Source organism: Lates calcarifer, linkage group LG6 (assembly GCF_001640805.2).
Source record: "Lates calcarifer isolate ASB-BC8 linkage group LG6, TLL_Latcal_v3, whole genome shotgun sequence".
Taxonomy (NCBI): Eukaryota; Metazoa; Chordata; class Actinopteri; family Centropomidae; genus Lates; species Lates calcarifer.
Window position 1 is genome coordinate 12078205 of NC_066838.1, and position 15222 is coordinate 12093426.

Below are 15222 nucleotides of genomic sequence, written 5' to 3' on the forward strand. Positions count from 1 at the left end.
AGTCACAAGGCCCAAATACACCACAGGTGATTCACCAATTTATCAATCACAGATAAACTGACAACAAATACCATGTGCACTACTCATTCTGGGCACTGGGATAATTAATCAACCAGAGATAGTCCAGTTTAATGAATGGGAGCTTACGTATATGGTTACAAAATAAAAATAGTGGCACCAGTCAGAACATGTAGTCACTGTTGACATATTCAGCTGTCAGATGGTAAGTGATGACGAACTGGAAGGAGGAGAGAAAAATGTGTGACAGCTTTGTATGGCCACACTCTGCCACATGTAAATTTGAGAAGCACACAAGAACATCCAGCCACATGTCTCACCTAGTAATGCCAAAATTATGCAGCATAGAAACTTTTTTTTAGCTGCGACTGTTTTGGTTGACTATGAGGCTGAAATCACATCTGAACAGAAGAGGCATTAACAAGAACCAGCATTTAGATTTGGATTATGTGCACAGATGACATGTTTTGTTTGAGTGAGAGGTCAGGATATGGGGAATTACAGTTTGACCCACACTAATAATGGTGCTGGGGGGGTCAGAGGGTTATGATGATCGATACATTTCTTCCTCCTGGGAGAAAAAATGTGCACAGCAGAACTCATGTCGATGTGACCATGAGGCTGTTGGATTGAATTAATGATATACTGGGCAGAGATGATGATGAGAGACTGATGATGATGATGATGATGATGTACACTACTACATAAGTTACTTTTTAGTCTGTGGTCATGCATCTATTATTATCATTTAAAGCTATAAACGGTTCATTTCCCCACGTTTCGTCTCGTGGGTTTTCACTTGAGCGTGTCCGCAGCGCATCTTTGGTGCGGCCACTTTCGGTAAACAGCGCCTTCTGGATCTGAACGCGCTACCTCTGCCGAGAAACACGTCAACCACCACCACTACTACTGCAGCAGCAGCAGCAGCAGCAACAGTACTGCACGGAGACAGCAGCAGGCCATACGAGGAGCCACAGGGAGGCGTGTCAGCTACAGACTGCTCATTCTTAATTATCTCCGTGGCTGCTGATGAGACCCGACGGGAGCCGGACCTGCTCAAAATGCGCCAATTATCTGCAATAGACGGGCGTGCGGCCGCGCGTGCACACAGCAATATGTTCCGCTGAAATCAAAGAGAGCTGATTAATACAGTCGCTCATCGGTGATTGTCAGTAGTTAAAAGTGCGCGTGTTGTCTGCTCTTTACGTAATCTTTCCTCTCTCTCTCTCTCTCTTTGCGTAATTTTGCACCGGGGGTATTGGATGCCGCGTGGACCGGGATTATTTTGGCGAGGATATCTCTAGTGCTCTCCCTCCTCCTCCTTTGCATCCGTTGTTGTCCTCAACAGCAGCAGCAGACACAGACTCAGCTAGACGGGGACTATCCGTATGCAGCAGCAGCAGCAGCAGCAGCACTGTAAACAGACGAGGATCTGTGTGTGTGTTTTTTAAATGAAAGCCAACGTCGCTGCATCGCGGGGTGAAGGTAGGTGGCTCTCTTCGGTTTCCGTCTCCTCCATCTCTCGACACACGTTTCCATGTTGTGCTCGTTTGTTTTACAACAGAATGGTGCAATGCAACGTTTGCACGGTACGCTTCCTCCACAAACGGACGAGGACATTTCTGAATATGACATAACGTACAGATTTACCACGAGTTCACATTTTCATATCTCTTATTTCTTCGTTTTATTTATTTATTTATGTTGTTGTTGTTGTGTACAAGTGTATTTTATGCGTCTCAGAGATAAAGAGAGCGAAGGAGAGAGAGAGAGAGATGGGAAGAGGAGGAAAATCAATGCATTTCTTCCAGTAGTGTGAATACACATGGGTTAGCGTGAGTACCGTGTGTGTGTGTGTGTGTGTGTGTATTTGTTTGTATTTGACGCGCATTGTGCAAAGCAGCAGGAGAAAGTTTGCACAGTTTATAGTATGTGCGTGAGGAAGCTGTGAGCAGGACAGAGAGTCAGTGGCTCCTGTACATGTGATCCTGCATGTTCACATGGGTGCAGAGGTGGAAAGTAACTAAGGACATTTACTCAGGTACTGTACAGCATGCAGATACTTAAATATTCATTTTTGCACAATCCATGAGAGGGACCATTCCTCAGCTAACAGTTGTTACTGCGTGTTCCTTCCTGGTTATGCAGGTATATTGAAAAGAACATTACTTATTGATGTGTCAAAAAGTCATAATTGATCACAGGCCTGTTTTATGGTTTAAACAAACATTTAATAGCAGCATTAGCATCAGTTTTCTAATATTAGTCCCTGTATTAAAAGGCACTATGTGGGAGGGACAGCGAGTTCATGTGTTTTGCATTGTGGTGGTGGGGTAGCTCTTTTGTTTACATTTGTATCACAGATCGTGTCTTTCTGCGTGACATGTATGTCTATGTTTGCCTTTACAACACATGATGATCTCTATCTATCTATCTATCTATCTATCTATCTATCTAATAACATCTGTTTTTCTGCCTTGTTTCTGCTTTTTTCCAGCCTTCAGTCAACAATGTCTGGAAGTCCTCCAGCTGCTCTTCCATGTTGTTTTCTGAGGATGGGATCGTAGTAAACCCCTCTGGGCTTTAGATCAACTGCTAGCATGTTGCAGCCTTCCACCAGAGCAGGTGACAGCCTGTTGGAAACATTACCTCACTGGAGTAAGCGTCCGAGATGGGCCCTCTTCCTCACCCTCTACGTGGCTCTCCTCTGGCTTCCAGGGGCAGTGGGATCTGCCCTAAACTGCCACAAGACGTGCATCTGCGCCTCAAACATAGTGAGCTGCTCCAAGATGAATCTGTCCACTGTCCCGACTGGTATACCCAACTACACTGCCGTGCTGGATCTCAGCTATAATGAGATCGTACGGCTGCGTTCTGAGTGGACCCCAGTCAAGCTCCCGAAGCTCCATAACCTACTCCTCAGCCACAATGATCTCCACTTCCTGTCTTCAGAGGCGTTCATAAATGTGAGGTACCTGCGCTACTTGGACCTGTCCTCCAACAAACTGCAGCAGCTGGATGAGTTCATCTTTGAGCCTTTGGTCAACCTGGAGGTCCTCTTGCTGTACCATAACCAAATTTCACAGATTGACCGCTCAGCCTTTGTCGGCATGATCAACCTTCAGAAGCTCTACCTTAGTCAGAACCAAATCTCCCGCTTCCCTGCGGAGCTGGTCAGGGAAAAGTCCCGCCTGGAGAAACTCAGCCTCCTGGATGTGTCCTCCAACAAGATTAAGATGTTGCCCATTGATGACCTCCAGGTGCTGCCTGCTTGGATTAAAAATGGCCTCTATTTCCACAATAACCCTCTGCTGTGTCACTGTGATCTCTACACACTCCTGGCCCACTGGTACATTCGAAAACTCAACTCTGCGGTGGACTTCAAAGATGACTATACGTGTATTCTACCTGGCCCACAAAAAACGAAAGTAGGTGTTTTTGAGCTCAGTGGTGACAATATGAATTGCAGCACATTCAAGGAGGCAGATGAAGAGGCCTTTCTGGAGCAGACACTCACCCTGGGGTGTGACACCAAACACAGGAACATGTTAAAGACCTGGACGATGCCTGGTAACGTGCCGGTGATACCTGGAAGCAACCAGACAGCCAAAGTCTTGCCAGATGGAAGTCTGCAGATCAGTCCGGTGAGGTCTGAGGACTCTGGAACCTACACTTGCTTTGCCACAAGCGAGGCCTTCAATGAGACGATCTATGTGGTGCTGAAGGTTCACAACTTCACCATGCATGGGAGCGGAGACACCCTAAACACAGCATACACCACCCTGGTGGGCTGCCTGGCCAGTGTGGTGCTGGTGCTCATGTATCTTTACCTGACACCGTGTCGCTGTTTCTGCTGCCCTAACAAGGGTAAGGCCCGGGGCGAGGACAGTATCCACTCCTCCATGCTCAGCGTAACACCGACCCATGAAGACCCAGCGCTTAAGGCTGAGCTGAACAGACACGTGGCATTCATAGACTCGAAGGACTTGCAGGGCCAGAACGGCAAGCTGAACCCCAATGGGGATGAGGATGACGATGATCTGGATGCAGAGGCTGGTTCTCTTATGAAGGGCAAGAGGAAGAAGTCAGTAGCAGAGTCCATTAGCTCCGTCTTTTCAGACACTCCCATGGTGGTCTGAGATGAAACAACAGATGCCTCATGAGTGGATGTACGCGTATACGGTACAACGTGAGCCATGTATTAGTTAATGTAAACTGTGACTGTGACCTTGTGGGAGAAAACGAAGGAAGAATGTTCATCTGTAGTTGCGGTCAAGCAGAAACGAGGATTTCAAAGGGAGTAAAAAACAAACTGCCTTGTTGTTGACAAGGACAATAAGCAGGACTTTTCCAGCATTTTAATCTGTAGCACTAAATATTCATACTGTGAAGGAATGGCAGTGTGCACGGACAGTGGGAACTACTGAAGTCTTAGGAGAATAAAAGGTAGATATATTGTTGATATCAGCACTCAGGAAGTGATAAATTAAATTGCTAAAGTGTGGGAAATACATATGATATAATGCACAGATGGAAATTAGATTTGAAAAAACAAAATAGTTCACATATATATTGAAACCATGGCTGGCTCATAATTATATTTATTACGAGGACTAGAATAGAATATAGAATGCATCTTAAGTAAACATTAGAGCATAGATTCATTTACCCCTTCTCTATCAACACAGGGACAGAGGCTTAGATAGATAGACCGCTGTCACCAGGCTATGAATACATGTATCATTAACCTTGAGACTATAGAGAAACAGCATGCCATGAACCCACATTATATGAGACTGATCATCAGTGGGATAAAATAAATGAGGATTCATCAAACGTTAAGTCATTTATATTGAGAAAGCGGTGGCACAGACTTAATATTACGAGGCCATCGCAGGTCATTTTCATCCAAATTCATAGCTGATACTTAGTTGCAGTCAGATATAATTCATCAGACTGATTCTTAATCGTATTTATAGTCATATGTATAGCAATATAGGGGGGAGCTGTTTTTTCCTTTGCTATGATGAGGGATCAATTTACATACATATATGTATTGTGTATCAAAATAATTGCCTCTTAGATACTGCTCATCTACAGTATAACACAAAATAAACCTCTGAGGCCTTACACAATTTAAAAAAACATGGAATATCTCCAGCAGATACACATTCGGTGCAGGGACGTATTTTGTCTTGACTGATTATCAATATATTATCTCTATTCTGTACACAGACAGGTACCAAGGTCCTTACAAGGACAAATAGGCTTCTGTTTGTTGTCCACTGAGGTGCCACTTTATTGCAGAGTTTAACACCTCCTTTTGGCCGAGTTCTAGCATTTGTTTCTCTCCGTCACACTAGAAGGAAGTTAAATGCCCAGCCAGTGCTAAAAGCTGCCAGCTTTAGTTCATTTTATTCTTTCCTGTGTGTAAAATGTGCACCTTACACAAAATCCTGATATATTTTAATGTACATTGCTCAAAAAACAAACAAACAAAAAAATATGAACCTTGGTGTAGTCATTCATTACGTCATGAGTTATGTCGTAGATTCAAAGAATTTGCATTTTGCTGAGATGGACAAATCCCAGTGTCACACTGATGAAAAATGTAGCTGTTTTGCCCCGTGGTTGGTAAAAAATGCTGTACGTCGAATTAGCAGGTAAACATTAGAGCCTGCCACATAACAAAACCAACAGGGTTTCTTCTGAAGAGTAAGCTTATGAATAATATTGATGAAGCTGTAAATTATTTTGACAGGAGAGAGCTGATTTTACTGTTTGTAGCTGCTGACAGGAAACCTCTGACAAACAGGACTCTTTGGTTTCATCCTTTAGAGCGTCCTGTCGTCTAAACAATTATTAATGAATCTATTTTGAATTGAATTTACCAGACACATTGTATGCCGTGCATATTTCATTAACAAGATTTAAAACTGGAGCCTGCGTCTTGGCATAAACAAGAGCGAGCGATCTCATTTAAATAGTGCTGCGTTCGTGTCACAGTACAACAAGACTAGCCCAGCGTAGATGCTAATTGCATCTTTTGATGGGATGCAGCTTCCCTCTGCTTTCCATGTCTTTGTCTCTCTGAGCATGAGAGGATAGGTGTGTTATCATGAGTCACAGCAACACAAAGCCATTCTCTCTGGCTCCCTGTACACTGACCGCCTCAATTCAGCCCAGATGTGTTTGCTTTGTTTGTGTACCTCTGTCATTACGAAGCTGCCCTCAGTTAGGTTCAAAAGCAATCATTCAACCAGGCAATGAATGTGATGCCCTTTAAGTAGTCCGTAATTTGTTTATGAGGGAACCGCCTGGAGCTTTCATTGAACATTTGCTCTCCCCCTGAGTCATATGGTTGAAAAATACAGAATAATATAAGAATTTAAGTTTTCCAGTTCAAAAAGTACCACAGTACACACAAGAAGAAGACCTTAACTGATAAGTATGTAAATCACATACATCTTGCATAGAATTATCAGTTTGGCTCTCACATGTTAAGATGTACACATTTCTGGGTTTTTACGCAAAATTGGTGGAATATTCACAGTTGCTGTGTGCACCACAGCATCTCCTGTGTGGGTGAGAAAAGGAAGTCACACTTATCAGAGAGGTGGTGTGTGAATCATTCCACTCTCTCACACATAGGAATACCAGGTGCAGAAATATTGAGCAGCAAAAATACCACAAGACGCATTATAAAAAAAAGCCACATTTAGCACTACCGCAGATTGGCTGCAGTTGCTGAAGAAACTGGCCCAGTTTAAGGGATCCAGGCTCTTATGTTTTGCCCCTGTAGAACTGAGATATGGGTTTTGCTCCCTGTTTCATTTAGTAGGGTCGATCTAAAACCCCTTGAGAAGCTGGCAAATGTCCGTTTTAGAATATGAAATAGGTAAAAACTGAAATCATACACAGACATACACCTGAACTGCCAGACCATCAAGGAATAGCATGTGTTTGCCCAGCAGTAACCCAGTGTAAATCTGCAGTGGCCAACGGGCATAACAACAAAAAATTTCTTCTGTAGGTTGTCACTCAAAACACAAGTTGCAGTTATGTACAGAGAAAAACTAAGTGCTATTGCTACTGAAGGTCCTAACATAGAGGAGAAGAGTGGCTTTGTTCCATCCAAAGCAAATCTAGCTTCCTATATATATCTAAATGTACAGTATATATATGTATTAAGACTCACTTTTCTGTGTTCAGTATTGATTAGCTGTGTACTGCTCTGTTCTACCAGTGTACTGACTGTATTCTTGTATAATCTGATGTTGTTGATCATTTTTGCATTTCGTCTGCCGCTGTGCTACTGTTAGCTGTTTCAACATTCAAGTCTTGACATAAATGTTTATTTTTTAAGCAGGGTGGGGTTTAGTTTTTTATTGAAAGAGGATTATTTTACACTTGACTCTGCTGAAGAACATGGTGAAACTGAAAACATATTAGAACATATATCAAAAACTGCATAGGAAGAATGCCAGTTGTGAGATCATTGGACGTGATACATCCAATTGGGAAATGAGTATGTAGCCACCATTTTTACAGTCAGTGTTTGACTTTGCTCATGAAGCCATAGGGAATTCAAGGAGGGAGCACAATGCTTATGAGAATGGTGACGTAGGGAGTTGTAGGTGGAGATGTGAGTTCCAGCATAACAACTAACTCTTTATCTGTAAGAAAGGTCAAAGAATTTAATAACAATAATAATAAAAAGCCAGAGATGTAATGAATAAAATCAAGAGATCTGTCCACCCACAATGACTTCCTGAAACAATGGGTTTTGAATGGGTTCAATGACAGAGGGTGAATAAATCTTCTCAGGACTATCTCAGTTTCAAGTTCTAATGTAATACAACGTGAAAACATGATTTAAAAGGTTTTCATATTCGCAGCAACAATAAGACACCATCTTTGATTTTGGAGATCTGTGCAGTTCACAGGCCTTTTGCTGTTTGCAGTAATGGCACTTTAACTGTTCCCTTAATGATCAGTTATCGCAGATTAGAAAAGGGAGTGGTCACTCACTGCCCAACACAAATCTGTCTCCATTCTAACTATGTAGTAGCAATTACAGGAACATTCTCGAGATGGTGGAGTTAAGAGCTCTCTGCTACTACAAGTGTCCACGGGACAAGAATGGAGCTTTTAACAGCATTAAAAGCACTGAGTTTATTGACCACTGCTTTAAAGATGAGCTGGTTGGTCACTGCCATAAAATTCTTGAAAGGTCTCACAGCTAGTGGAATGGCTTTGCATGGTACGCTTAAGAGCTTTTTTGACTGCAGGATAAGTGCAACCTAGTAGGCATTAAAGATAAAGAATACTGATATATCATTTTACTTAATAAAAGATAAAAGATTTAAACTTTGTGCTGCCTTTTTTTTCACTGCTGTCTCTTTCACTGAACATGATGTACAGGAAGATGTTCCTGCAGATATTTGCTTCTAAATTTTTATAGCTAGAATCTGAGGGAATATCTTCAGGACAAAACTGTTCCAATTTGTCAAAATTATCATGACTAATGTCAAGAACTGTTACGAAAATAAATATACAGTCACCATTTGTGGATACCTCAGACAGAACACCATGCATTTCCTTTGATGGACTGAATTTCGGCAAAAAAGAGTCCCCTAAGGCACACCTATTTTCATACATTGGTGGTGTCATATATAAGCTCCCTTCAAGATATAACTGTTAATAATATTGAAGAGATTTAAGATACCTTACTTGTTTTGTTTTTTTTTTTTTACCTGTCACGTGACCAGACTGGGACAGTCTATGTTGGATTTTATCCAAAATATGCTTATGTAACTTGGTGGAAATGGCTGAAGGTTCAGCTGCTCTGTCTGAGGGGCAACCTTAATGACTTAACACCACCTAGTGGTAAAATCATGTAGTGTGTTAGATGTTAACCGCTGTTTACTTTCCTATTCCCATGTAAACTGTTATTGCTTTGATAATTAATAGAGGGATTTACAAATTTCAACAAGATATTTTTAGGAATCTAAGCTAGAAACAAGAGCAGAAAATATTTTTGTTAAAAGTTGTGATTAAGTGATAGTAGCTACTTGACTGATTTTACCATCTGGTGTTAAAACTGCAGTTGTACCATCTTTAATGCTCCATCAAAACAGAGCCACAGTTAAATAACAGAAGACACAGGGCTATAAAGATTCAAGAATTTTTATCTGTTTTGCCATGAAGTGACTTTTCCTTTTAGCAGCATAATGAGTAGACTGAGGTATTTTATGCTCTTACACAGGTGAGACATTTAGTCATTTAGAAAGTAGACATTTTGCAAAAAATAAACGCATACAATAATATCCAGACAAACAATTATTCCTGATGTCTGTGTGTAAAAATGTGAAAACATAAATAAATCAACAACACACGCGCACGCACACACACCCCGAACCACATTTAGACACTCATACTACATACAGTACATGTCTTTTAGACTAAAAGGGATAGATATGCAACATTAAAAAAAACTGGCATGCAGTTTTTTACATGTAGAGCAAGTGAGTCTACTCACTCCTCAGGAGTTGGATCTTTCCTCCAGGCCCCAAGCAAGCATGTCCTCAATACTCTCTCCCTTCCAAGCGGGGAGGCTGGAGCGAAGAAGGAGAGGACAGGCGCTTACACTTGGAGGTTCTGGATAGTGAGGAGCCGAGTGACGGTGACTCACTGCTGCCTTTGCGCTTTTGGCCACGACCCTTGCGATCATAACCCACCACCCTCTGTTGAATTCCTGGAGACCTCCCTCTGCTGCGGGGAGAGTGGTGGGTTGTTGCAGGTACAGGGGAACGCCTCTCCGAACCTGACAAGTGTCTCTCTGAGGGCTGTAGTGGAAGAGGAGGACATGGCTTCTTTTCGTGTGAGAAGGTACCACTGGCTGGTCCTTGAAAGGAGGGGATGTGTGGCTGGTTCTTCTCTTGGAGCAGGGGATCCCTGACGTATCTGGAGGATTTGTCCTCGCTGCTGTGTGGCAGCCTGGTAGCTTTTGGTGCTGGGCTTGCATCTTGCATAAGGGCCACCTCCTTCAGCCGAGCCTTACTGGGCCGTCCGATAGGTTTGTGGCATTGGCCGGGCCCGAGGTTCGCGGAGGAGGTGGAAGAAGGCGGTTTGGTACTCTGAGAGTTGTGCTTACTGTTTTTGGTTTCCAGTTGTCCCAGTGAGGCAGGCTCAAGGCTGAGGGAGCCAGTGGACTGAGAGGGTCTAGCTGCAGTCCTGACAGTTGATGGCGTGACATGACAAGACCTGAGACCTGATGATACTTGAGGCATTTTCCTATAATTTAAAGAAAAAACATGAAATAAAGGTGTCTTGTCCATTTTTCCTGATGTGGGTCTGGTGGATCAGCTGCAGCCTCATTTTGTTATGAAGTCAATACTCCAGTGGCTGAAGCTCCCAAACGTTAGCTAACATTCCTGCAGCTGAGTCTGACACACAACTGCCTGCTCAAGTTCAGAAATGTTCCCCTTTGCATATACTTAAGGAAAGCAGGAAAATACACTCTTAAGTTTTTCTTGAGTCTGTCTGTTATGGTGAAACCCAGAAACTTGGCGATGTCCTTACATAATTATGAAACATTCAATCTGTAAGAGGCAACACAAACCAGTATACCTCCATATTTCAACCCACAGACAAAGACAAAATAAAACAAAGCCAATGTTTCTGCTGTCCAAATAATTTACCACTACATTTTCTAAATAATAACTGATACTTCATAACACACATTAATACCTGCAACAAAGAAGAAAGCAGATTCATCTGCAGAACCGTGCCCTGCAGTGGATTCAGTGTCTAGTTACAGAACAGCACACATTGGATTCTGGCTGGATGTCTCCCAGCTCACTAAGGCAAATCTCTTCTCCACCCTGCTGAGTCCAAATATGTGACATTTCTGCTGAGTGTGGAGCAATGATACTCACTTCCACAGGTGTGTGCTGACATGGTGCTCCAACATGGCACTGAGGGCAAACCTCAGGTGGTGCAAACGACGATCGAAGGTGAAGATGCTGCAACCCAGTGTACGGCACCCAAAAGTGCATAGCTAAAGAACAGAGACAGCTTTATAAATACAGATACGCTCCAGTGTCCCTTAGAGAGGAATAAAGAAATTTCCTATTAAAACAGCCATGAAAAATATTTGTAAACATTTCTGAAGTTGGTTTATGATACAACTCTCAATCTACTGGCTGCTGCTGTGCTTCAGGTAGTTTCTCCACTCACCCCAAGAGGTTTGGGGTGCCAGGGAGAGGCGGGCAGGTCTGTGGTTTCCTCCTGCTCATCGTCTTCACTTTCCTCACTTGACAGCAGACTCTGGTTGAAGGGATAGGGAGGCTGTACCTCCACTTCCACAGTGCTGTAACCTTCCTCTTCTGGAAAGTTTTCTTGTGGATCCCTGGACCTGTATGAAGGCAAAATAATGCAAACTTGATCTCTGACGGCAGTTTGTGATGGTTACCCCTGAGGTATCTGAGGGAATAAAGTTAACTTTGTTAATATGGAATAAATGTTTTCATACCTGAGAATGTGGCAGTTGTTGCTGAAGTTGTATCTACTGCCCTGAGTTGTTATTTTCTCTTCAAAAGCTTCCAAATGTTGCTCTTTCTCTTTTAATTTGACAAGAAGCTGCTCCATATCTCGACCTGCTGAGGCTGTTCTCTGCTCCGCTGCCAGCTGATCAAAAGTCCTGGCCCTTCCCAGTGCTTTCTGCTGCTGGTGAATGGAGTCAATCTGTGTAGAAAGAACAGCAACATCCCATCCCAAACAAATGATAGAAACATCCATGTTTCTGCATCCAGTAACTAATACAGATGAAACAGTCATATCTCTGTCAATAATGAACACCAATACAGATACTGGTAACAGTACAGGATAAAAGAAAAAGGCACTGAGAGTTTACATTGCATATAAGCTCCCGGCTGCTCAGCTTCTTCCTTTCTGGATCCAGATCTCTGCAGTGTTTGTTCAGGTCACATTCTTTCTCTATGGGAAAAAAGCAAACACAGCAGTCAGTGAGTAACAGCAGGACACAGTCAGTCAACATGATCCATGCTGGTGGAGAGACTACAGGCCACCATATGGTCATTTTTCTACAACAAAATAACAGACAAGAATTCTGCATAGCATCATCTAATTATACTATGATGCAATCATTGCAGAATGCAGCATACTAAACCAAAGCTGATACACAATTAAACTAAAGTGTGTTTTTTTACAGTTAAGAGACGTGGCAGAAAAGCAGCAGGGGAAGAAACAACAGAAGCTGCATAAACTTCAGACTTACTGTCTATGTTTTTATAAATCCGGCTGTAGGTTCTCGTTCCCCTCAAAGGACTGTGAGACTCATGGGGCTGTCCAGCTGTGGATCTCTGCACCGAGGGTCTCTCTGCCGGAGGAGCGGAGGAGGAGCAGAGACCAGGGGGCAGGGGTCCTGAGTGCCATGTAGGAACCCTGGGGCGAGATGTGGACGAGGAGTGGTGTGGGAGGGGAGGGTTCTCCTGAGGAACCTTTTCCACTGGAGGCAAACTGAGGAGGTGGTTTGAGAGGTGCGCTTCAGAACTGAATTATGAGATTCCTGCCATTTCATTCTTGCAATTTAGATACAATAAGTGACAAAATTCAGCTTTGCGTGTGACCCAAATGGCATAAAAACTAAACACATACAAAAACACAGAAACAGAGTTTCTAACAGTTTCTTCTTTGGGTATGTGGGACTATTGGTGCTCTGAACTTGTAAATAAACAAGGCTGCAAATCTACAATTAGATGTGACACTGAGAGGACTCAACACAAACTAGACATCACGCTGAGCATCCCCTAAATCAGCATATTTCACTTTTTCTGTCTCATTATGAGGTGAACAATCTTAAACAGTACCTCACTGCCTCCCTCTGGGCCTTACTAGGCCTGTGCTGGTGGACAGGTAACGCTGCTGAGGATGGTGCCCCACCCTCGTGACCTCTGCCATCCTTCTCCTTCTCTCTAGAGGTGGAAAGATTTGGAGGAGGACGGCCAGGTCGAGGTCGCTGCAGTGGAGCCAAAGCAGATGACTGGCCGCACATCATTTTTGTGAGCGGACCGTGGCGCCTCTCACAGTGCTTCTCAAAGGCTTCAGGCTTCACCACCTGACCACAGTGGCTGCACACCACCAAATAAAAATCATCATGTGCAGGGCAGTAGCCATATATGTGCATATCTGTAGAGAAAAACACAAAACAGAGTTAAAGTGAAATTCATTTTATGAGTCAACTAACTAAGGTGCAGCTGGTTAGTGTCAGTGCTACTGAGACCTCACCTTCCTTCATGAGGGTCATGGTCTCAGATCGCTTCCTCCCACACTTGCTGCTGTCTTCAACATTAGACCCAGCTGCGTGCAAGACAAAAACAGTCAGCATGACATGTTGGTATGGGGCAATCCTGTGGCTTCTGCTCAGAAACAGGTTTACTGAGATATCCGGATAGCTTTTCTGTATTAAAACCGGAGCATGTCTTTCACACGAGTCCGTATCCCAGATTTGACTGCTTCGACGGGTTATATGCTTAAATTTCAAAATCAGTGCATTCTTGAAACGCCTGATATAAAACACCCACTTCCTGCAGCTTCCTTGATATTTATTCCAGCCGTAGCTATGATGTTTACTGGTCATCTTTGCTGTTAGCAAGCTGGATAAATCCTTCTTAAGTAGTGTTGTTTTTTTGTTTTTTTTACTGTGACAGTAGCTGACAGGCTAACGCTACCGGTGACTTTACCTGTCTACAGGTGAGCCGTCCACGTTGTGTTTACCAGCCGAAGTTTTATCACAACGTCGCTAAATGTCTACGAAACAATAACTTAAATTTTTTGTTTAGTTTAGTGCTAGTAAAGGACTGTTAGCAAACCCTCCCTGCACTAGGACCCGGCGGGTCTTTTGTTTGGGTTGCGCTTTAATGCCGCTCCGTGTGAGTGTGTATGTTACAACAAATAAATCACATGACATTAACACTATGGCATGATGGAAACCACACCTGGGGTAGGGAGAGCGACTCACCGTCAGATGGTAAAATATTCACCCTATCTACCCAACAACTCCAGTTTAATCCGACAAAATCGTCGAGATTAGGATTTCGCCGATTCAAAGCGGCCATTGCTGCTCTTGCGCGTTCACGAGGTGACACCGTCAGTTCACGCGTATCACACCCGCGTCACGAAGCTCGCGGCCGCGCTAAACCACCAAAGTCTTAATGCTAAACGGTCGTGTGCGCCGCATACTGCACTGCCTGAAGATGTTATGTACAAATAACATTAATTAACAGCAGAGGGAATAGAATAAATGTCTGCTGCATATCTGCTCCCAGAGGAACACTGTTCCTCTGTAGGCAGTGGACAGTCAAAAATTGCATATCTCTTATTTATGTTATAGTATTATCGAGTTTTCAATGGGATAGGCTGCTGAGCAGTTTTAATGGTGTTTTGGAGACTGTCTGTGGAATTCAAAATTAAGTCTGAAAATTGTGTAAAACAATCGATATCGCTTCCTGACAATGTAATGTGTTCAAAAGCTGTAACTGGTGGCTCTACTACTGGTTAATAAATCACTTACAGTTTATAGAATAGTCGTAAGCTATTAGTGAGAACAACGTCTGTGTTGGCGGGTTGTGAAAAATCGTCCTCCACCACGACACTTTTGTCTTAGTGTTCAGAGCATTAGGGAGACCTTTCCACCTGGACTGTTTGACCACTTTGAGAAAACTGCTGCTATAAATGGATTTTGGACCCAAATCAACTTATAAACTTATTACCATCTGTAACTACAGCCTTTGTGGATTACAGGTGATGGACCTTTTGGAACTTTTGCTGATGGCTTAATACTGAGAAACCAATAACCCTCTATTAACAGCTTACTGACATTAATAATTGCACGTGGTTATTATAAAATATGTGAAATATGGTGCCCTTTGTAAATGACTTGCTAATAATCATAAGTGCAGACTTGGATTGGAGAGGTTTCCTGATTAAGTATTATGCTTGAGGAGGACTTCCCACAACCTGGCAACCCAAAAGTTAGTGTTTGACCTATAATTTATTTTTTAAATTATTTATTTACCATTAAAATAAACTGTAGTAAATTACTATCTGATGAGGCACAATGAAATGGTACTCATCAGAAAATCGCCAAATTGCCTATTTGTACCTATATTCATCCATTTA

The 15222-nt window shown here is 42.8% G+C and overlaps 2 protein-coding genes across 2 annotated transcripts; one reads left to right on the plus strand and one right to left on the minus strand.

The window, feature by feature from the left end:
• Positions 1-893: 893 nt before the first annotated feature.
• Positions 894-6371, plus strand: amigo1 (adhesion molecule with Ig-like domain 1). The gene is made up of 2 exons (XM_018666119.2): positions 894-1503; positions 2516-6371. Exon 2 carries the CDS (start codon positions 2619-2621, stop codon positions 4155-4157), a length of 1539 nt encoding a protein of 512 aa, XP_018521635.1. The 5' UTR covers positions 894-1503; positions 2516-2618; the 3' UTR covers positions 4158-6371.
• A 2818-nt stretch (positions 6372-9189) lies between these two features.
• Positions 9190-14219, minus strand: atxn7l2b (ataxin 7-like 2b). The gene is made up of 9 exons (XM_018666116.2): positions 14063-14219; positions 13330-13401; positions 12912-13230; positions 12320-12561; positions 11936-12018; positions 11555-11766; positions 11260-11437; positions 10959-11080; positions 9190-10314 (listed from the first exon to the last, which is right to left on the minus strand). The coding sequence occupies exons 1-9, from the start codon at positions 14157-14159 to the stop codon at positions 9606-9608; spliced, it is 2034 nt and encodes a 677-aa protein (XP_018521632.1). The 5' UTR covers positions 14160-14219; the 3' UTR covers positions 9190-9605.
• Between the last annotated feature and the right edge of the window lie 1003 nt (positions 14220-15222).

Bases quoted from the DNA above. Each gene is read 5' to 3' on its own strand.
- atxn7l2b (XM_018666116.2), bottom strand. From the start codon at position 14,159: ATGGCCGCTTTGAATCGGCGAAATCCTAATCTCGACGATTTTGTCGGA. The intron at 11,767-11,935 runs GTAAACTCTCAG...CTTTCTACACAG, and splicing joins GCCGGGAGCTTATATGCAAT to ATTGACTCCATTCACCAGCA. The intron at 11,081-11,259 runs GTGAGTGGAGAA...TCTGTTCTTTAG, and splicing joins GGCACCCCAAACCTCTTGGG to CTATGCACTTTTGGGTGCCG.
- amigo1 (XM_018666119.2), top strand. From the start codon at position 2,619: ATGTTGCAGCCTTCCACCAGAGCAGGTGACAGCCTGTTGGAAACATTA.